Consider the following 22,710-nt stretch of genomic DNA (forward strand, 5'->3'; position numbering starts at 1 on the left):
CCGTGAGCGAGTCTGATAGTTGGCTCCTCCCCTTTTGTGAGTATGTCATCACAGCGGGCGTGGCTTGTATATCCTCCCACACTCTAGCTTGTGAATTACTTTTACTTGTTGTTCAATCTACTGTTGACATGCACGCCAATAAAATAGGCGCTGTGAAACCGGAGTGACAGCCTTTTGTGCAGAGGTGTGGACACGCAGCGAGTTTTGCAAGTCTTCACAACTGAAGTTGATATAATATGAAGATGATCTTATTTTGACTGAGCAGAAATAATGAACATAGAGTCAGGGAGGTAAGATTTAATAACATTAATTCTCAGCCATGAGTCGGGTCTAAGAGAACAGATAATTCTATATATAAAAGATTTGTTTTGTATTTTATGAAATTGTCTTTAATATTCATGCAAAAGATTTCTTAAATGATCTTAGCATATCACCTCTTCAGTTGAGTCTTTACATTATTTTCCAGTTACATCTAGGATTTATTTCTGTTATTTATTTAGAATAACAGTTGTATAATAATTTTATTTATTTATATATAATAAAATAAATGACTTCTTTTATTTATTAAAAAAAAAAAACATTTATTTATATAAATGGGGATTGCTACTGCCCCAGTAGAGCTTAATGTCTAGAAACACTGCTGGGTTTGGGTTACTTTAATGTATAGACTAGAGCCAAAAATAATACATTTACAATTCACAATTCACATTTGCAATAATTAATTAATAAATTCTAAACTCAAATCATAAATTCAAACACAATTCTTAAATCCAAAACACAGTTAATAAACGCGCAAATTTAAATCGTAAATTCAAAACACAATTTGTAAATTCAAAACAAGTCAAAAGTGCACAAATCCAATTCAGAAATTAAAAAATTAATTCATAAATTCAAAATGTAATTTATAAATTCAAAATGCAATTTGTAAAATCAAAACAATTCATAAAAGTACAAATACAATTTATAAATTTAAAACAATTTGTATTCTCAAAATCCAATTCATAAATTCAAAACAATTCATAAATGTGCAAATCATTCATTCATTTTCTTGTCGGCTTTGTCCCTTTATTAATCTGTGGTTGTCACAGTGGAATGAACCACCAACTTATCCAGCAAATGTTTTATGCAGCGGATGCCCTTTCAGCCACAACCCATCTCTGGGAAACACCCATACACACACACACACTACGGACAATTTAGCCTACCCAATTTACCTGTAGCGCATGTCTTTTGACTGTGGGGGAAACCGGAGCACCCGGAGGAAACCCACGCGAACGCTGGGAGAACATGCAAACTCCACACAGAAATGCCAACTGAGCCAGCCGAGGCTTGAACCAGCGACCTTCTTGCTGTGAGGCGACAGCACTACCTACTGCGCCACTGCATTGACAAATGCGCAAATCCAATTCTTAAATTCAAAACACAATTTGTAAAGTCAAAACGCAATTCATAAGTGCGCACATCCAATTCGTAAATTCGAAACGCAATTCGTAAATTCAAAATGCAATTTGTAAAGTCAAAACAAAATTCATAAGTGCGCACATCCAATTCATAAATTTAAAACGCAATTTGTAAAGTCAAAGCGCAATTCATAAATGCGCAAATCCAATTTATAAATTCAAAACCCAATTCATAAGTGCATACATAAAATTCATAAATTCAAAACACAATTCGTAAATTTAAAATGCATTTCGTAAAGTCAAAACGCAATTCATAAGTGCGCAAATCCATTTCATAAATTCAAAACACAATTCATAAGTGCGCACATCAAATTGATAAATTCAAGACACAATTTGTAAATTCAAAAAGCAATTCGTAAATTCAAAATGCAATTCGTAAAGTCAAAACCCAATTCATAAGTGTGCTCATCAAATTCATAAATTCAAAACACAATTCGTAATTTCAAAATGCAATTCGTAAATTTAAAACGCAATTCGTAAAGTCACAATGCAAGTCATAAGTGTGCAAATCAAATTCATAAACTGAAAACAAAATTCGTTATTTCACTAATAAAAAATTACAAATATTTCACTAATTAATTGGATTTGCATATTTATGAGTTGTGTTTTGAATTTACAAATTGGATTTTGTAAATGTGAATTGTGAGTTTTATTTTTTGCAAATGTATTATTTCTGAGACTGATCTGGCTTCATATTTAACGGGCTATGTGACGATATCATTGATGACTTTGCAGCAAAAATGGCTCGATTTACCCAGATGAAACATTAGGATAATTTGTTTGTTTGTGTGCTGTCTGAATTGTTTGTTTGAGACAATTACATGTTCCAGTGGGCGTAATCAAAAGTGAACCACATAGTTTCTTCTTTATTTCTCTGGAAATTGGGGAGGGGTGTGTGTGTGTGTGTGTGTGTGTGTGTATGGGCTGGTTCACCCAGGTACCATTTAAACTAGAACCGCCACTGGAAACCACACAACTCTTAAAGTTTTTATCGGAACAGCTTAATAGTTTTATGTTTTATTAACTTAAATTTGTAAAAACGTATAAGTTAACCTAATTGTTTTGTCTTGGGAAACTAAAGGAATTGTGTGGAGCCATTAAGACATTATCTGTAGCCTAGATAGGAAAGATTTATTAGGGAAGTTCTGAATGGAAACCTATCCCTGTAGTATTTTGGAGTAATTTACATCCAGTGAATACTGGACTAGTGTGCGACACGGTGGCTCAGTGGTTAGCACTGTGACCTCATAGCAAACAAGTCACTTGTTTGTGTCCCAGCTGGGTCAGTTGGTGCTTCTGTGTGGAGTTTGCATGTCCTCCCCGTGTTGGCGTGGGTTTCCTCCTGGTGCTCTGGTTTCTCCGGTCTCTCAGTTTCTTCTGTCTTGCGAAATGTGTGTATTCCCAAGGATGCACTGACTGTTTTATGGTTAAAAGAAATATTGAGTGTCATCTGCACAATGATAGTGAATGCCTTTAAAATTACTCACATGTTTCCCCAGAGGCAGCAGATACACATAACAAAAAATACAAAAAATAATGGAGCCAGAACAGAGCCCTGGGGAACTCCACAGGACACCGGTGCTGCTGATGAGTTTTAACTCTGAACTTCTGCATGAGAAAACCCTGGCTGATAATGAAAAGAGCTGATAAGGCTTGTTCCAGAGATACTGACCTGCTGTCTAACAGCTCGTTCATCAAAACGACATCGAAAAACACGTCAGAAATGCTAATCGGGTTGAGGTCAAAACCTTGACGTCTATTTGACGTCCACACATTGATGCACTTTTCACCACCAAAATAATGACATAAACAGTAATATAATAATATTGTAAGTAAAAAGTAAGTAATATTGTTATTTATATATTTTTAATAATATTTTTATAATCTAATATTTTATTCATTTAAAAAGCTCTAATTCTAAATTTACACTGAATGTTTTCTCCTAATGCATGTAAACCAGGGGTGTCCAAACTCGGTCCTGGAGGGCCGGTGTCCTGCAGATTTTAGCTCCCACTTGCCTCAACACACTTGTGGGATGTTTCTATTGAGCCTAGTAAGAGCTTGATTAGCTAGCCCAGGTGTCTGATTGGGGTTGGAACTAAACTTTGCAGGACACCGGCCCTCCTGGACCGAGTTTGGACACCCCTGATGTAAACGATATCAAATTAGCTTCTTAAAACATGTCAAAATCAGTTATAGGACAGTTTTGTTATTGATTTTTTTTCCATGTCAATGTTAGCTGTTAATTTGATGTTGTTTTAGCATCAAAGTAGTCTACTGACATCAAATCGATTCACATTTTGGAAGTTTTTGATGTCGCTTTGACGTCTCTTGACTCATTTACAGTAATCAACTGTATCAAAAGCGGCAGTGAGATCCAATAAAACCAGCACAGCTTCTTTCTTTCTTTTTTTTTTTACATTTTCCAAGCAAACAGAAACCAATCTACACTGGAAAATGCTAATAGTATTACCAAAATATGAAGGACTTAACAGAGGAAATGAAATAATACAAACATAAAAAATGAATATAGGAAGAGGAAGAGGAAGATAACCACAGAGCACTCTGCTGCATCGATTTGCATTAACACGTCATTAAAAACTCTAACAAGGGCAGTTTCAGTTGAATGCATGTACTTGAGTGAGAACTGATTGAATACATGATACCTTATTAACAGCTGATCTGGGACAACATTTTTCAGAATCTTATAGCTACAAAAGGTCATTTAGAAACGGGTCTATAGCTGGCCTGTAATAAAAATGAATGGAGTGTTGTTTTCTTCAGAATAGGCTGAACCACAGCTTGTTTATTATAATCTGGCACTTAAACAGGTGCTAATTTATTATAAATAACAGTTAACATACTTGGAACCGACCATTATTTATTAATCGATTAATTAACTGTTTAATAACCGAGTAGGTGCCACATACAGAGGGCTAGTTAAACCTTTCATAGCACTAACTACCATAGAAAAATCCCTCGAGGAGAACAAAACTACAGTAAAATACTTGAATGAATGTGTTGTGGTGATTCTGCAGTTGCTATGGTAACACAACAACTATAATAACTGATCTGTTGTGGTGATTCTACAGTTGCTATGGCAACACAACAACTATAGTAACTGATCTGCTTGTTGTGGTGATTCTACAGTTGCTATGGCAACACAACAACTATAGTAACTGATCTGCTTGTTGTGGTGATTCTACAGTTTCTATGGTAACACAACAACTATAGTAACTGATCTGCTTGTTGTGGTGATTCTACAGTTGCTATGGCAACACAACAACTATAGTAACTGATCTGCTTGTTGTGGTGATTCTACAGTTGCTATGGCAACACAACAACTATAGTAACTGATCTGCTTGTTGTGGTGATTCTACAGTTGCTATGGCAACACAACAACTATAGTAACTGATCTGCTTGTTGTGGTGATTCTACAGTTGCTATGGTAACACAACAACTATAGTAACTGATCTGCTTGTTGTGGTGATTCTACAGTTGCTATGGTAACACAACAACTATAGTAACTGATCTGCTTGTTGTGGTGATTCTGCAGTTGCTATGGTAACACAACAACTATAGTAACTGATCTGCTTGTTGTGGTGATTCTGCAGTTGCTATGGTAACACAACAACTATAGTAACTGATCTGCTTGTTGTGGTGATTCTGCAGTTGCTATGGTAACACAACAACTATAGTAACTGATCTGCTTGTTGTGGTGATTCTGCAGTTGCTATGGTAACACAACAACTATAGTAACTGATCTGCTTGTTGTGGTGATTCTACAGTTGCTATGGTAACACAACAACTATAATAACTGATCTGTTGTGGTGATTCTACAGTTGCTATGGTAACACAACAACCATAATAACTGATCTGCTGTGGTGATTCTACAAATGCTTTGGTAACACAACAACTATAGTAACTGGTCTGTTGTGGTGGTTCTACAGTTGCTATGGTAACAACAACTATACTAATTGATCTGCTGTGGTGATTCTACAATTGCTATGGTTACACATCTTTCTATATAGTTTAATTTAATTTGTTCTGTTCTTCACAAAGCAATTTAGTTTCACAAATACAGTAAACACATGCTTAATAAATAATGCGGATCCTAAATATGGTAAATGCCTTCTGAGAAATTATGCACATAATAATACAGTAAAGCGTGGGTTTCCTCCGGGTGCTCCGGTTTCCCCCACAGTCCAAACACATGCGCTATAGGGGAATTGGGTAGGCTAAATTTTCCGTAGTGTATGAGTGTGTGTGTGTGGATGTTACCCAGAGATGGGTTGCGGCTGGAAGGGCATCCGCTGCGTAAAAACTTGCTGGATAAGTTGGCGGTTCATTCTGCTGTGGCGACCCCGGATTAATAAAGGGACTAAGCCGACAAGAACATGAATGAAATGAATGAATAATGCAGTAAATGCCTGCTTAATGTAATATGTTTGACAAAAACAGTAAACGCCTCTTTAGGAAATAATGCAGATCACAAAGAGGTTAAACTCATGCTTAATAAATAATGTGCACCATAAATACAGTAAGTGCCTCATTAGGAAGTGATGTCGACATTTGTGCTGGAAAACAAGGTAGAAATTCTGAGAAAATGATTAAACATGATAATGAGTGTGTGCGTGAGAGGATGGACAGCAACAGTGTGTGTGCGTGTGTGTGTGTGTGTGTGTGTGTGTGTGCGTGAGAGGATGGATGTGGTTTGTGGGAGGGTGTAAGAGATAAACTAAAGCTGAACGGCTCAGCTCACTGCAGTGTGTGTGTTCAGTCTGCTCAGATGGATCTCGTGCACATCGTGGTGTTGCTGCTCTTCACTCAGGCCAGAGTTTGTTCAGCCAGCAGCAATTCTACAGTGAGTACAGCAGCAGCAGCAGCAGCAGCAGTACTGTACTGTTGAGCAGCGCTTCATTACTAACACTGACTATCTCTGTTTACTGTTCACAGGCCGTCACCTGTCGACTGTCCAGTGAGTCGCTCTCTTTCTTTCTTTCTTTCTTTCTTTCCCTTTTTCTATTCTTTCTTTCCCCTTTTCTTTCTTTCCTCTCCCCTAGTTTTCAACTTTCTTTCTTAGACCTTTTTCTTTTCTTTCGTTCATCTTTTCTTCTTCCATTCCTTCATTTCTTCTTTTCTTTTTCTTTCCTTTCCCTTAATTTTGTTTTTTTTTCTTAGTTCTTTTTTTTCAGTCTTTTTCTTTCTTTCATCTTTCTTTTCTCCCTTCCTCCCTTTCTTCTTTCTTTCTTTCTTTCATTGCTTGTCTTTCTTTATTCAACTTTCGTTTAGTTTTTTCTTTTACCTTCTTTCTTTCATTCTTTCTCTTAATTTCTTTTATTGCTTTTCATTCATTCATTCATTCATTCATTCATTCATTCATTCATTCATTCATTCATTCATTCATTCAGTCTTTCTTTCTTTCTTTCTTTCTTCCTTTCTGTTCTTCCAACATCATGATATAAAACATGGTAAAACTGATTTTAATTTCTACAAAATGACTAAACTAATGGTTTGGGGTTGACAAGCAATTAAACAGCATTTTGGGGACGGGTAAACTAGCGGTGTTGCTGTGGTGAATCTATTATTTAAAAAGTGTTGAGTGTGTTTTTCTGTCATTCCTCTGGTTAACCGCTGCTTTTTTTCTTTCTATAGAGAATAGCATACCTTCAGAATTGTATGAGATCCATAAATGGAACCCTTCACCCATACATCAGCTGACTGCACACCTAAACGAGTCTCAAAACTCAATCATCATCAAATGGGCCATTAGTATAGACAGTAAGAGACATCCGCTATCATCTGTGCAACAGTTTCAAATCAATTTATTCTTATTATTTTTATTTATTTTGGCTTTAATTCTGTATGAACACAATTATAGGCGTAGATAAAACATCTGAACTTGATTTTTTAACTTTTGTGAATGAATTATGTATTTCTCTATGGTTTTAGGCATATTTTGGATATATTAGGCTATTGTTTAGTACTCAAAATCTGAATATTACAGTTAGCTAGATGTACACGGCCAGTCAGAAGTTTGAGGTCAGTTTTTATTTCATGTTTATCAATGCGGCATTTATTAAATGTAAAAAAAGGATTCAATTGGTAAATACTTATTTATGAAATATTTATTTACTGAAAAGTGTTGCATGCAGAACTGTTGCAAACAATTTATTTGTGTTGAATTTAAACAAACAATTTAAGTTTAATAATGTTCAACTTAATTTGTTTGTTTAAATTCAACACAGATAAATTGTTTACAAACACTTAACGTAAAAAAACAAAAATTAGTAAATCCAAGGAATCATCTTTGAATAATTTTTTTCAGTGTACTTGTTTATATTTTTTAATTAAATTATTTCTCCAGTCATTATTACAATTACCATTAATAATAATAATAATAATAATAATAATAATAATAATAATAATAATAATAATAATAATAATAATAATAATAATAATAATAATAATTTTAGAGTGATTTCTGAAGGGTCATGTGACTCTGAAGACTGGAGTAATAAAGCTGAAAATTCATCATTAAAATCACTGGAATGAATGATTAAATTAAACTATAATTAACTTTTGAACAGTTATTTTATAGTGCAATAACATTTCCCACAGTTGTACAATGTGTACTGTATTTATGATAAAATAAATATAGCCTTGGTGAGCAGGAGAAGCTTATTTTAAAACATCTTTTAGTGTATACTACCAAGATTGATTGGTATTTTAAAACTGAAGTAATTGCATTAATTAATACTATTTGTTACATCATTTATCGATCTTTGCTAATACTAGTTCATGAAATGCAACTATTCATTATTAGCTCAGGGCCTTTAAAAATATTAACAAACAATAATAATAATTATTAATTGATTAAACAATATTTAATAAGCATCATGGTGGCTGAACTGAAGGTTGCTTGTTTGAACCCCGGCTGTGTCAGTTGGTGTTTCTGTGTGGAGTTTGCATGTTATTGGCATGTTGGCGTGGGTTTCCTCCACAGTCTAAACACAGTAGTCAAAGGGAAATTAATAAGAAGTCTTGAGATTAGGGTTTGATTTGGAGAGGGAGGAAGCGGTGTTCAGTTTCTTCAAGATAAATCTGACTTCCTTTCTGAAAAGCTTGCAGATTTACGTAAGTGTGGATAGATGAATAGAGCAGATAGGACTTGATGTTGCTGTATTTTCACAGATTGCATGTAATCAAACATTACTTAACATTTACAGTGGATAATGATTTAGTGTGCATTGTCTTTTTAGGCAGCATTCAAAATCTTACCGGCACATGGATTAATATTCCCTGGCTCGATAAAAGTTATAGATGTGAATATGAGCCTCCATTTACATCAGAGCTAACCAAGCCGAGCAGCATACAGCAGGTAAACACATGATCAAATACATTCCACACAAGCACTGGGAAAATGACAAGCATTCATTTCAGACGTGGAACATTTATTTAAAACCCTGCAACATTTACTGCAACAAGGATTTTCTTACTCAGATACTTACAGTATAGTATATTTCATTAGTTGATCAGCAAATAAATCTTTAATCTTGAATAAAAATTAAAATAGCAAATATTAAGCAATGACGAAACCAAAAAAACTACACTTTTTTTTATCAACGCTCATGTAGTTTTTCTTCTAAAGTAAATTTACATTTTTTAAATATTTAAAGCTATTAATTTATTTTGGCCGTTTAATAGTATAATAAAAAAATAATGTATAAATAAATAAATAAATAAATAATTGTCAGTAAGATATTATTTTGCAGAATTCAAAACATTTTTGGATTTTCCTTTATAACAAAATAATAATAATAATAATACCAAAAATAAATAAATAATAAATAATAATAATAATTTATTTTAAATAAATAAATAAAAATCCTAAGATATATAATTCAGCAGAAATTCAATATGTTTTTTGGATTTTAAACAGTATACCAAAATAATAATAATAATAATAATAATAATGATTATATATATATATATATATATATATATATATATATATATATATATATATATATTATTAATAATAGTAATAATAATAACAATACATTTGAATTAATAAATAAAAAACACTAAGTTACAAATTTGCAGAAATTCAAAAGTTTTTGGATTAAACCCTAACCCTAACAAAATAATAATAACAATTTTAATAAACAATTTATAATAATATAATAATAATAAACATTTTATTATGTAAAAATACTAAGATATTACTTTACATAAATTCAATATGTTTTTTACCCTTATAATGAAATAAAAAAACGATTAAATAATAATAATGCATTTTAATAAATAAATGAAAATAATTAAGTATTTTTAACCATATGGTAAAAAATTTATATACTAAGATATAATAAAAAAGAAATTCAAGAAGTTTTTACCCAGGATTTTAACCATATTATAACATATTAATAATAATAATAATAATAATAATAATAATAATACATTTTAATAAATATAAATTCAAAGTAAGATATAATTTTGCACAAATTTAAGGCATTTTTGGATAAAATAAACAAAATAAATAAATAAATAAATAAATAAATAAAATGAATGAATGAATGAAAGTACTAAGATAACATTTTGCAGTCTTTGGATTTTAACCATATATAAAAATAATAATAAAACATTTGAATAAATAAAGAGAAATAGTGAGTAAGACTAATCAAAGCACACAGAAACTCTGATTGATCCTAATTAATCTCATTAATAATAATAATAATAATAATAATCTGATTATCTTCTTCTTTGACAGCTATGGTTCAGCTTCACGGTGTCCAATGTTTGTCCTCTCCTCGAATACGACATAGACGCATATAATCTTCCCACACCACCGACAGGAACAGGAGACATTTATATAAAGCGGGCTAATACAGGTCAGACTGATTTCTGCTGTTACACACATCATTTCATCTTCTCTGTTGTGTGTGACTCGACTGCTGATCATTAAAACTATGAGGCATGTCCAGTTTGTTCTCAGCTGACAAATTAATTCAATATTTAGCAGACGAATGTGATACAAAACTTACTGACCTGAAGTCTGTGGAATTCCCCAGTGAATGATGTTTGGCTCTATATTAATATATCTCTTATATTAATGATCTAATATTGTTTCTGCAACGTTGTCTGCGAGTTATAAAAACGTTATTGTGGAAGATTATTTTCCAATATTCATTAGATCTATTGTGTAGACAGTGTATTAATGTTGTTTTTCTGGTTATAAATTAAACATTAAAATAAAATAAAAGATTGTTTTTTTTAAATAGAGGCAGTGGTGCAGTAGGTAGTGCTGTCGCCTCATAGCAAGAAGGTCGCTGGTTCGAACCTCGGCTCAGTTGGTGTTTCTGTGTGGAGTTTGCATGTTCTCCCTGCCTTCACGTGGGTTTCCTCCGGGTGCTCCGGTTTCCCCCACAGTCCAAAGACATGTGGTACAGGTGAATTAGGTAGGCTAAATTGTCCGTAGTGTGTGAATGAGTGTGTGGATGTTTCCCAGAGATGGGTTGCGGCTGGAAGGGCATCCGCTGCGTAAAAAAACTTGCTGGATAAGTTGGCGGTTCATTCTGCTGTGGCGACCCCGGATTAATAAAGGGACTAAGCTGACAAGAACATGAATGAATATTCGTGAAATACTGAACATCATATAAATGTTGCAGAAATGGACATATTCATTGATGAACATTATCTTTTATCTTGAATGTTTAGAAGCTTCTTCTCTGAATTATTGATAAGCATAGCAGAAAGCAACAAGACACACAGTATGAGCCCTTCACTGAGTAATTCTCTTAAAAGCAGAGAGACGCTGTGGGCTAAAGTAAAAGCCAAACTGTATTTTTCCTGTCAATTAGACGACTTCAGAGCTGAAAGATTTTCATGATAACCGGCTGTTTTCCCACTTAAGAAAGTCAATCAGATCTTTAGGGAGGATTTCTGAGAACTGTTTAGCGTCGTGCAGCTAGAGGAACCATTATCTCTTCATGAGCGACACAGAGGCTGACTTTCATTAATGCTTACTGAGAATTAGTTATATTTGCTAAGAATAAAACAAACAGCATTACAATCTGTCACTTATTAATACGTCATTTACATTTCTAACAGAATAAAAGACTAAATTCCTGTCTCTGAAATGAGATATGTACGTCTCTAATAGGACAAGCCTGTTTTTATTTTTATTATATTTATGTCATCTAATATTTATATCTCGTAACAGAACAAAACTGATAGATATTTAACTGTGAATTGAGTTTTTAACAGAAAACTACCATATTTCATTAGTTTTTTTGTGCATATTTTGGAATAAGAATATTTTATTTATTTATTTATTATTTTTTTTCAATAAATATATTATTGAAATATATATTTTGAACCATTCCTTTTTGGAATTTGAAATTAATGTATATAAATATATTTAAAACATATTTTGTATTTTCAACACAATCTCGCAGCAATTCGTAACTTTTTGATTCAGTGGCTAATTCGTATAAATTTGTACGATCTAATTCGTACAATTTAGTACGATATGCTCATCATCAAGTGACGGTTGGGGTTAGGTTAGGTGCCACGCCTCCTTTTTTAAATCGTACATTTTCATACGACTGAACTCGTACGAATTCCTACGAATTCGCCACTAAACTGACAAAACGTAAAATACTTACATTTCCTCGTGAGATCAGGCTGGTATTTCTTACCTCACTCTAAGAAATGCTGGGTCATTTAAACTCAAATTGGGTAAAATATGAACTAACAATGCATTCAATTTAGTATTATTAATTTAACAAAAAAAATTTTACTTAGCAGTTGCTTTGAGAGGGGTCTGGCTGCAGACTCGGTGCAGTGCGATCTGAGCTGCATCCAATGCTTTTTAATGTGCTCACCTAACCCCACCCGTCACAGTGACGTCACTCACTGCATTGTGTCTGACATTGCATCGCTGAGTGATGCAATCTCAGCCTGCATCATAAAGGCTGCATCCAGATACTGTTGTTTGGTTTAGTCCATATTACATCCAGAATTGGGCTGACATAACCCAGCACTTTTAGAGTACATACTCTGTGATTAAGTCGAACACTTATTAAATGCTCATTGAGCTCAAATGTTTTCTTTGAGAGGCAGAGTCATTTTTAGGAGAGTTTGTGTTCTGGTTTTACTATATCTAATGTCTTTCTGACTACAGTCATTGTTTTTGGAGGCTTACAGCTCCTCTTCCCATGTGATTGTTGTTTTTACAGCTAAACTTGAGTGGAACGCTCTGATTTCTGCTGTCTACAATGGAAAAAAAGTGGTGGTGTTATTTAACGTGAGCTCAGTGGCGGATAAATACATCATCACACTGGAAGAAGACACACAAACACTCAGCACGACTGAGGAAAGACGGGTATGTGTGCTGCTGAAATCACTGAACACCAGCAGGAGAGCATGACCAGCAGTAAAATAGACATTTAGATTTAAAGTAAATGTCACGTTAAGCATGATAAAAACAGAACAAAAACAGGAACAAAAAGGGTACGGATCCAAGTGCAGATTTAATATTAAATAGTGCGGTAACAGTGAACAAAATCCAAAATCCAAAGTGCAAAGTAACAAAATAACAAACAAACAACAAAACAAGAAACTAAAACAGATTAAACACAAACTAGACTTAAGCAAGATACAAGAGCGAGATCAAGAACAACATACCAGAGCTGACAAGATAGACAAACGACGCAGTAACAAACAGAGGTGGAATGGTAATATATAGTCCAGGTAATCAACGGAGATTGGAGACAGCTGTGGTTGAAATCAGTGTAGATGACAGACCGGGTGTGTGCACGAAAGAATGTATGGAAATGTAGTCTTTTTGGGCGCTGTAGTTTTACTCAGTGTCCATTGAACTACAGCGCCCTCAGGTGGTCACTGACAGTCATGACAGTAAAGCTGAATTATCACCCTCTTATGAATTTATTTACAAATATTTCCCAAGTGATGTTGAACAGATTCAGGAATTTCTCACAGTATTTCCTCTAATATTTTTTCTTCTGCAGGAAGTCTTTTTTGTTTTATTTCGGCTAGAGTAAAAGCAGTTCTTAAATGTTTTAAAGTCATTTTAAGGTCAATATTATTAGCCACCTTCAGTAATATTAGTGTTGGATTGTCTCCAGAACTCACCTGCATAATTACCCTAACTTTAGAAATGTGCTGAACAAATCTTCGTTAAACAGAAATGAAGCAGATAATACAGAAGAACAGTTCAAATTTAACAGGAAACACATCAACACACTCAAATCAAAGTCTGCAGCTTCTTCTTCTTCACGCTGATTTTTAATTGTTCATTTTTCCACCTACAGGAATGCAAATCTGAGGCCTGTAAAGTGGAACTGGACTACACGGGTCCATGTGAAGAAAACCTTCTGATAATAGTAGGACTATAAATAATCCTGTTTTTTCCTTTTGACGGAAGATTATTCCGCTTCTCCCATTGGCAGATTATTTTGCTTGTTTTAAGGAAAAACTCGCTTCATTTTGGATCATTATTTCTGAAAACAAGACCATACTTATTGCTTGTCTAGAAAATGCTGCTTGATTTAAGAGCTTTTAGATATCTGGACTAGAAACAAGTCTCAAGCTTTAAGCATTTACAGTATGTGTATTCAAAAGCATGCTGGAGTCGACCAGTCAAGCCGAACCTGGAAGTTTAATAGGACTTGTTGTTTATTCTGGTGTGTTTCTGACAGATAACAGCACACTTTAAACACTGTGAGGGGGAAAGCAGCCCTTCGGTTGAGAGTACAGTGGACTGTAAGAGTGAGTATCCATTAATGGCTTATATAGTAAGTAGGCATGGGCCGGTATAACATTCTGACAGTATGATAACCTATCACAGTTTCAAGATATTGTGATTACTGCTCTAAAATATTCATTCATTTTCTTGTCTGCTTTGTTCCATTTATTATTCCGGGGTCGCCATTCCGCTGTGGTGACCCTGGATTAATAAAGGGACTAAGCCGACAAGAAAATGAATGAATGAATGAATGAATGAATGACAGGAGGGCGGTCAAAAGAAACCCACCATAAATTCAGACGGATAAAAAACTAAAATATTAATAACATTGAAGATTTTTTTATTATTTTAGTTATTTTTATACATTTTAATAATTATAAGGATTTTAAAACCATTCAAGATGTTTTAAATAAAACTTTAATGCACCACTTGGAAAACAAGCATCAGTATAGTGTAAACCGACAGGTTGAAATATTCTTATCCAGCTATCGGAGAAATCATGTGTGTTTTATAACTATTACATTTGTTTTAAATTCAGAATTGTAATATATACATCAGTGTAAAACCTGAATGTTGGAAAAACATATCCTGTAATTGTGTATACGGGTCTCCAGGGAGAACATGCAAACTCCACACAGAAACAAACTCAAACCAGAGACCTTCTTGCTGTGAGGCCACAGTGCTAATCACTGAGCCACCGTGCCGCCCTTATTAAACTGATTGTATTCTAATTACATTACAACTGTGAAAAGGACGCTCATGAAATAGAAAATAGTCGCATTAACTGTTCACCAGAAGTTTATCAGTGGCTGGAAACACAGCGGCTGTGCATATAATCCACCGGTGTTGTAATAGTGTGTCTGTTTAGTTTATCTGTGTGTTGGTTTCTGCAGTTTCAGATGGATCTGTTTTGCTCATCGGTGTCGGATGTGTGCTGACGCTGATCTTCATACTCCTCTGCTGCTGCATCATCTGTGAGTTACCAAGACAAACACAAGAAATCTGTCTGCTACATAAAACCCTACCAATATACTATCAGAATGTGTCACATGTCTCGTATCTAGTCCAGATATCTACAAATTCATAAATCAAGAGGCATTTTCTGGACAGGCGACAAATATTATCTAGTTTTCACACACAAAAAGTCTTTCATTAAACGTCTGCATGAACCGAAAGCTGCGACTGTTTTTAGTTTTTGTATTGTGGCGCATTTCCAAGAGAAACAGCATATTAAATAAGAAAGCAGTGGGCGGGGCTTGTTTTTCTACTGCGAGCTGATTGGATGCAGTAAAGTAGGCGTGTCATTCAGAAAGATGGGGAAAGGGGTTTGGGGAGAGTTATTACAACCTAACAGACTCCTCCTCCTCCTCCTCACCGCTTCTGTTTGCTGTCAAAACTGACAGCTGGAGGGGCGTGGCTAAGTATGTTAGCCCCTCCCACTACCTCAGATAGAACTAATCTGAGAATTGAACTCAAAACAAACAGGAAGTGCATTTGCAGATTTCAATTAAAGATGACAAGAGCAGACTAGTGTTTTCTTTCTGTCGCACAGATGAACTGTTCAACACAAAACTAGCAATGCGAGCTGACAGAGTCGATGTGGTTAGTTTGATTTCATGTGTACTTTAAAGGGCTCCTATGATGTAAATCGTCTTCTGTGCGCTGTTTGGACAGAGCTGTGTGTAGTATAGCGTGTCCACAGTAATATTGGGCTGATATAAACATAGTAAGTCTCTTTATTTAAATTTCCTTATGTTAAAATGAGATCCAAATCCCTCCCATTTTGAGGCCGACTGCAACGTGATGCAGGAGTGTGGTTTCCCCGCCCACCGAATTGATTGACAGCCACGCATTAACATGTCTCCACAGTAATGTGTATAATTATATCCACAGGACAGGGTGTGAGCAAAACAACCGGGACTAATTAAGATCTGTTCAGCTCTCTGTGATCACCACAGAATGAGTTTCACAAGTTTGACGCGTTTAAAACAGTGCATGCTTGTAATAAACACAGTAAAATCGCTGTAATTCATCACCACAGCCGTGTGTCAGCTCATTTATAAAAGAAGATGCTAAATCAGGTTTATTCTGTACATTGCGTGTCTGTCACTGTGCTGTTTATCTGACCGAGGCGGAGATTGAGGCACACTCTGACAGACACGTGGTAACGGTCAGAGCCGGCCCGTGGCATAGGCACCATAGGCAAATGCTAAGGGCGCTGTACATCCAGGGGGCGCCAGAAATGAGCGCGGTTAAGTTGGCTATTCCTGACACATTCAGTGATAGACGGCAATAACTCAAAAACCTCTTACCCTAAATACATCTAAAGTGTGTTTCCTACAAAAAGACAAAGCTGGTTATGTTTCACAGCTGTGTTTTTCTTTTTTTTCACTTGAGATTACGAGCACTGCTCCGTTTAGCCGGGAGAGCTCGCGCGGAGTGGAGCTCCCAGTAAGGGATCGTCGGAAAAGTGCTTCTTTTTTTTTTTTTTTTTTTTTGCTCTGTCCTGCGTGTTTTATTTTAAACACAACTAATTTTCTCTTAAATGAGCACAAACAGTTACTAAAGTAGTCGAATGCTTCATTCATTCATTCATAAAGATCTGTGCATTCTTACATTAACACCTATCAAAAGCCTCTTTAGCTGCTCCAGAACGCAGCAGCACGAGTGGTCTTTAATAAACCTAAAAAAGCACATGTCACTCCTCTGCTCATCCGTTTGCACTGGCTGCCAGTTGCTGCTCGCATCAAATTCAAAGCTCTGATGTTTGCCTACAAAGTGACTTCTGGCTTCGCTCCTTCTTATCTGCTTCTCACTTCTGCAGATGTATGTGCCCTCCAGAAACTTGCGTTCTGTGAATGAACGTCGCCTCGTGGTTCCATCCCAAAGAGGGAAGAAATCACTTTCCCGAACTCTCGTATTCAATCTGCCCAGTTGGTGGAATGAACTCCCTAACTGCATCAGAACAGCAGAGTCACTCGCTGTCTTCAAGAAACCACTAAAAACTCAACTATTTAGTCTCCACTACACTTCCTAATCTGCAATTCCCTCTCTGAATATCACACTCTACCCAAAAAAAATGTAAAAAAAAATACTAATGCTACTAATACATTCCTTCTTAGACTTTACAGACCTGAAACTCGCCTACAGCACTTCTTCATTGTTGCTCTTATAGTTGTGTAAATTGCTTCCTTGTCCTCATTTGTAAGTCGCTTTGGATAAAAGCGTCTGCTAAATGACTAAATGTAAATGTAAACAAAACACAACGAGAGATTCATCTGCTGCTCTTCACTAAATAACTATAGTAACTTTAATCAATATGCAAATACAATTAAAAGTTAAACCGATTTCATAGCTTTATTTAATTTCTGTATAAGCCATTGTTTTTATTAGGTTAAACCTTTTATTTTATTGTCAATATTTTCTATTGTCTGCTATGTATTCTATCATTTGAAGCTATTTGTTGTCCCATATTTTTTACATCCCAATGTTGACAGATATGGCATAACATTGCTAATCATTAAATAGCTATAGTGCTCTCTGTTAGGTTTAACGTCAGCTAATGTTATGGAAGGGTATAGATGTTTTGGAAAATAGTAATATTAATGTAACTACCTCCATCATTCTTCCTCAAGCAAATGTGTAAATATTAGATCTATTCAGCAATAATGTTAATTGCATTGGCATATTTATCTGACGTTTTCCCAGCTTGTAGTAGTCGATCAAAAAGCTGTTTAGTTTCTTATGACTATACACTAGCTGTGGAGTTACTGCGATGTGACGGGCGCCAAACTGGTCAGGGCCGGGCCTGGTAACGGTGGGCGGGGAGAACCAGCATTAAAGGCACAGGCAACAAAAACAGCGACAAGATGCTCAGAGCTGAAAAATACAAACTTCTGAAAAGTCTATTAAATAATCTGATGGTGTTTTGAGCTGAAACATTTCAGACACACTCTGGAGACTGATCTTACATCTTGAAAAAGGGGTAAAACCCTTTAAAACAAACTAAATAATCTGCCAATATCAGCAAAATAATGTTATGTCAAGTTGAATGTCTGAATGTGCAAATATAAACACACTGTGCCCCAATTCGCTGTGTTTATAGCCTGTGTGTGTGTGTGTGTGTCCTCAGGTCAGCTGCAGCGGTGTGTTTTAATGTCGAAGCGCAGTGTGTCAGTGCGGGTCTTGCTCCTGTATCCGGCGGTGGACGCCGTGTTTCAGCGCTCAGTGATGCTGCTGGCTGAACTCCTGCAGAGCTACGGCGGTGTGTGTGTGTTCGTGGACGTGTGGGACAGCAGGAGTGTGGCGGAGCAAGGCCCACTGCGCTGGATCAACACACACACCGAGCTGGCGGACAGAGTGCTCATCGTATCGCCGCCTGCACGCAACCACGGTAAAGCTGCTTTTACATGCACACATTATGCAAACATCACTTTTATAAGGGGTTTAAGTGAAGTTTATTTATATAGTAATGTCGAGAGGGTCACGTGTTTATGATTGATCACAGCCGGTCCTGCATTATTCGATTTATGATTGACCAATCAGACGATTCCTAAGCCGCTATAAACACCCTCAGCTCCATATCACAGCCATCTTCAGTTTAAAGACTCCCCCCTTCCACCCCTACTCCTCCTCCTTTCCTAGATGGGTGGCACGGTGGCTCAGTGGTTAGCACTGTTGCCTCACAGCAAGAACTCCGCTGGTTCTAGTCCGTGCCAAGCCAGCTGACATTTCTGTGCGGAGTTTACACGTTCTCTCTGCTGGACTTTAGAGCAGCTTTTAGTTGGTTAATGGAGTTGTTGGTCTATTTCAGCTCCTCAGAATAGCAGCGCTCCAATAACAAGCTTTCACACACCTCCACATTGATTAAGTGTTAGCCTGAGGAATCCTGTTGGTCAAACAACCTGTAATATCATGCTCATGCTCCCCTTTTGAAAAGCTTTGAAACAGGACTAGATATTGTTGCAGTCGCAGCATGTTTCCCCTCCTCTGCTTCCCATCAGCACTCAAGGTTTTTTTGGGTCAAGATGCACTCCAATCCTCAACATAAAGCGTTGAACTCGTGTTTTGAAAGCTCTGTGGTTTAGGTTTCTGCTTGCATTCATTTTCTCTGGATTTTTTCTTCATATGCATGTCTTGCAATTTCAGCAACTTCTATAGTCTTTGATAGGACTGCACCCAAATAAATTTCCCCCAAAATTCTAAATGCAACGGCTTTAAAATAACTGTTTACTATTTTATTAAATACATTTTGCAAGGCTTTAAATTTAACTTGATGGCTGTTGCTCAATACCAAGTATGCAAATTTCAGACTTGCCAAGTTTACACTGAGTCGGGTTCTTTTTTAAATGTACTGCAGTGTACTTTATAACGTCACTTGCCTCATCATGAATTCATCAGTTTCACTGTACATTAACAATAAAATGATTTAAGCATATAAAGCTCAGCTTTATAATTAATACTATACTGATATTTTAAATCAATATGTTTGATTTAAGAAAATGTGAACATAAATGTCTATAAATGTGAAGTGAAATGTGTTATTATACACAGACTCGTGTCTGATTATCCGATTTAATAAACTTCAATGGACATTATGCAAGTATAAAGTACAAGGCGTAAACATTAAGAAAGATAACGTTAAGCAATTTGGTGAAAACAAAAGACAAACAGCTTACAAAACGGTAACATAGTTATTTTTTTGTGTATACAGCTGTTTATTTTTCACCAATTTCTGTTTAGCGGAGAACAGATTTCTTCAGCACATTTCTAAGCATAATAGTTTTAATAACTCATCTCTAATGACTGATTTATTTCTCTTTGTCATGATGACAGTAAATAATATTAGACTAGATATTCTTCAAGACATTTCTATACAGCTTAAAGTGACATTTAAAGGCTTCACTAGGGTAATTAGGTAAGTTATTGTATAATGATGGTTTGTTCTGTAGACTATTGAAAATAAATATAGCTTGAAGGGGCTAATAATTTTGTCCTTAAAATTGTGTTTAAAAAATTAATAGCTGCTTTTATTCTAGCCGAAATAAAACAAATAAGACTTTCTCCAGAAGAACAAATATTATCAGACATACTGTGAAAATCTCCTGAATCTGTTCAACATCGTTTGGGAAATATTTAAAAAAGAAAAAGAAATTCAAAGGGTGGCGAATAGTTCTACAACCGTAGGCCCGTTTTGGCAATTCCATAATGAGTTTTTTTTAATGTGATATTCCAAAATGTGCATTAAAAATAGGTGGATAAAAACAGTTAGTGACTACAGCTGGAGGGAGAGCAAAACACTGCATTTTATCTATTTTTTGCAGTTTTTCCTCCTTCAAACTAAAACAGAAAGTGCCGTTTTCAGTCCATACTTTTTAAAAAAATGTAATGCATGCCTAATCTTTGTTAATCATTGCCATTTAGATACTTTATATAGACTGGAACAAATGCATTTCTTACTGTCTTCTTGCACAAATATCTACAAATTCTTTATTCAAGAAGCATTTTCTAGATAAGCACTGAATATAGTCTTGTTTTCAGAATTAATGTGTCAAAATGAAGAGAGTTTCCCCTTAAAACAAGCAGAATAATCTGACAATGAGGGAAGGAACAATCTTGTTTTGGTTGTGAGATTATTTTTCTTCCCCTATTGGCAGATTATTTTGCTTGATTTAAGGAAAAACTCTTCATTTTGACACATTAATTCTGAAAACAACACAATATTTAGTGCTTCTCTAGAAAATGCTTCTTAATTTAAGAGTTTTCTTATAATATTTGGTCTAGAAATGAGACTATTTTTCAGTATTTATCTTCTTCTCTCTCTGCAGATGATCTTAAACCTGACGTTGTCTCCGGCATGACGGATCTCAGTGTTTCAGCTTCCGCCAGCAATCTGTTCACGCTGGCCTTAAACCTGGTCAGCAGCGCTGCCAATGACCCCCAGGGCCGAGACAAGTTCTGGGTCATTAACCTGGGTCAAGAGGAGAAGAGCGTTCAGCCTGAACTCAGAGGTTTGAGGGTGTTTAATCTGCCCAGAGACCAGGAGAAGCTCCATCAGCAGCTCATGGCTGGAGAAACGAGCATCAACACATGCTGCAGCACTTTCTACATCAAAAACACTCTGAGGAAGATGGAGATCAACACTTCTCAATGTGTGTGAAAGCCCCAATCCTGATTTTCTTTTTGATAGTAGGCTCCCTTTACAGCTCTTTTATAGTTAAATTAATGAGTTTGACTCTTTTTGAATCCATTCAGCCGATCTCCAGGTCTAGCGGAAACACTTTTAGCTTAGCTTAGCATAGATCATTGAATCGGATTAGACCGTTAGCATGTCACTCAAAAAATGCGCAAAGAGTTTTGATAATTGTTCCTATTTAAAGCTCGACTCTTGTGACGTTTCATAGTGTATTAAAGGGTCATGACACCCCCCACTTTCAATTCAGGTCTAACTCAGAATTTTTCAAAAGATGCATCGTAATGGGGGTGGAGCTCCGCGATCAGAGGCAGGAGTGGGCGTGGCCAGCAGAGCAGGGGAGAAGGAAAGGAAAAGGAGATGCAAACCGTGAGGAGACGCATGATTTGATAGTTTACAAAGTTAAAATGCAAATAGATAAACTAATTTAATGCCCTGCGACATTTGTTATTCGTAATTTCATGTACAGATAACCTCAATTTAAATCATTATAAAGATAATCGTGTTCATATAAGCACAATAAATGAGAATTCTCCCTCAATCCCCGGGTCTGAATGCAGACTCAGTGCAGCAGGTCTCTTGCCCTGTCTGTTTTAACCATTAGTCCTGCTGGTAATCTGGAGGATGTAGGTGAACACAGCAGCACGGCGATGTGTCTAAATGTGAACGAACTCCACTGATAAAGGACAAAGTCCGCCATACTCGTACTGCTCTCCCGACAAAAATGCTTGCTGCACATAAACAGCTTTGCTGTATCGGCCCTGACAGCATCGCCGAGAAAAACATGCAACAAACCCCGTGGATCAGGGAAACAAACACAGACGATCCTTCATGAACAGCTAAATACTGTGTGCCGTGGGTCCGTAAACGCGTCTCACCCAGTCATCAACATAGGATCTCCCAGCTTGGCACTGGCAGGTCTGCCTTGCCTTCGGAAAGCACGTGCAGTCATGAATAATTAAGCAGCCGGCTCTTCTCATAGGATAAGAAAACTCCACTATGAATATTAATGAGAAACCGACGCGTCATCTTTGCACTTGCAGTTTTGCGCTACGACGCCGATTTTGATCCGCCCCAAAAATCAATTTAAAACCGGAAGCTGAAATGAGCTGACAAATGCTCAAAATGATCCAGTTTTCCCACAATTAAAGCCGACAGCTGCTAACATTGTCTTAACTGATGCTCAACACACACACATCTGTTAACAACCCCAAAAACAGTACTCGAGGGTTTCTTAAACCTTTAAGACCGGCTTAAAAAAGGTAACATTGCTATTTTTGAGGCTGATA

The 22,710-nt window shown here is 35.9% G+C and overlaps 1 protein-coding gene across 2 annotated transcripts; it reads left to right on the top strand.

The window, feature by feature from the left end:
* The first annotated feature begins 103 nt into the window (after window positions 1-103).
* il17rb (interleukin 17 receptor B) lies at window positions 104-21,972 on the top strand. Of its 2 annotated transcripts, XM_068223242.2 has the most exons (12): window positions 104-290; window positions 6,241-6,324; window positions 6,417-6,438; window positions 7,116-7,241; window positions 8,723-8,841; window positions 10,231-10,351; window positions 12,701-12,846; window positions 13,796-13,867; window positions 14,183-14,252; window positions 15,123-15,203; window positions 18,362-18,622; window positions 21,057-21,972. In XM_068223242.2, exons 2-12 carry the CDS (start codon window positions 6,250-6,252, stop codon window positions 21,386-21,388), a joined length of 1,425 nt encoding a protein of 474 aa, XP_068079343.1. In that variant the 5' UTR covers window positions 104-290; window positions 6,241-6,249; the 3' UTR covers window positions 21,389-21,972. The 2 variants fall into 2 exon arrangements, with proteins under 2 accessions (XP_068079343.1, XP_021334186.1); XM_021478511.3 differs by lacking the exon at window positions 104-290 and having other exon boundaries at window positions 6,224-6,324.
* Window positions 21,973-22,710: the final 738 nt, after the last annotated feature.

This window comes from Danio rerio, chromosome 8 (assembly GCF_049306965.1).
Source record: "Danio rerio strain Tuebingen ecotype United States chromosome 8, GRCz12tu, whole genome shotgun sequence".
Classification (NCBI taxonomy): Eukaryota; Metazoa; Chordata; class Actinopteri; order Cypriniformes; family Danionidae; genus Danio; species Danio rerio.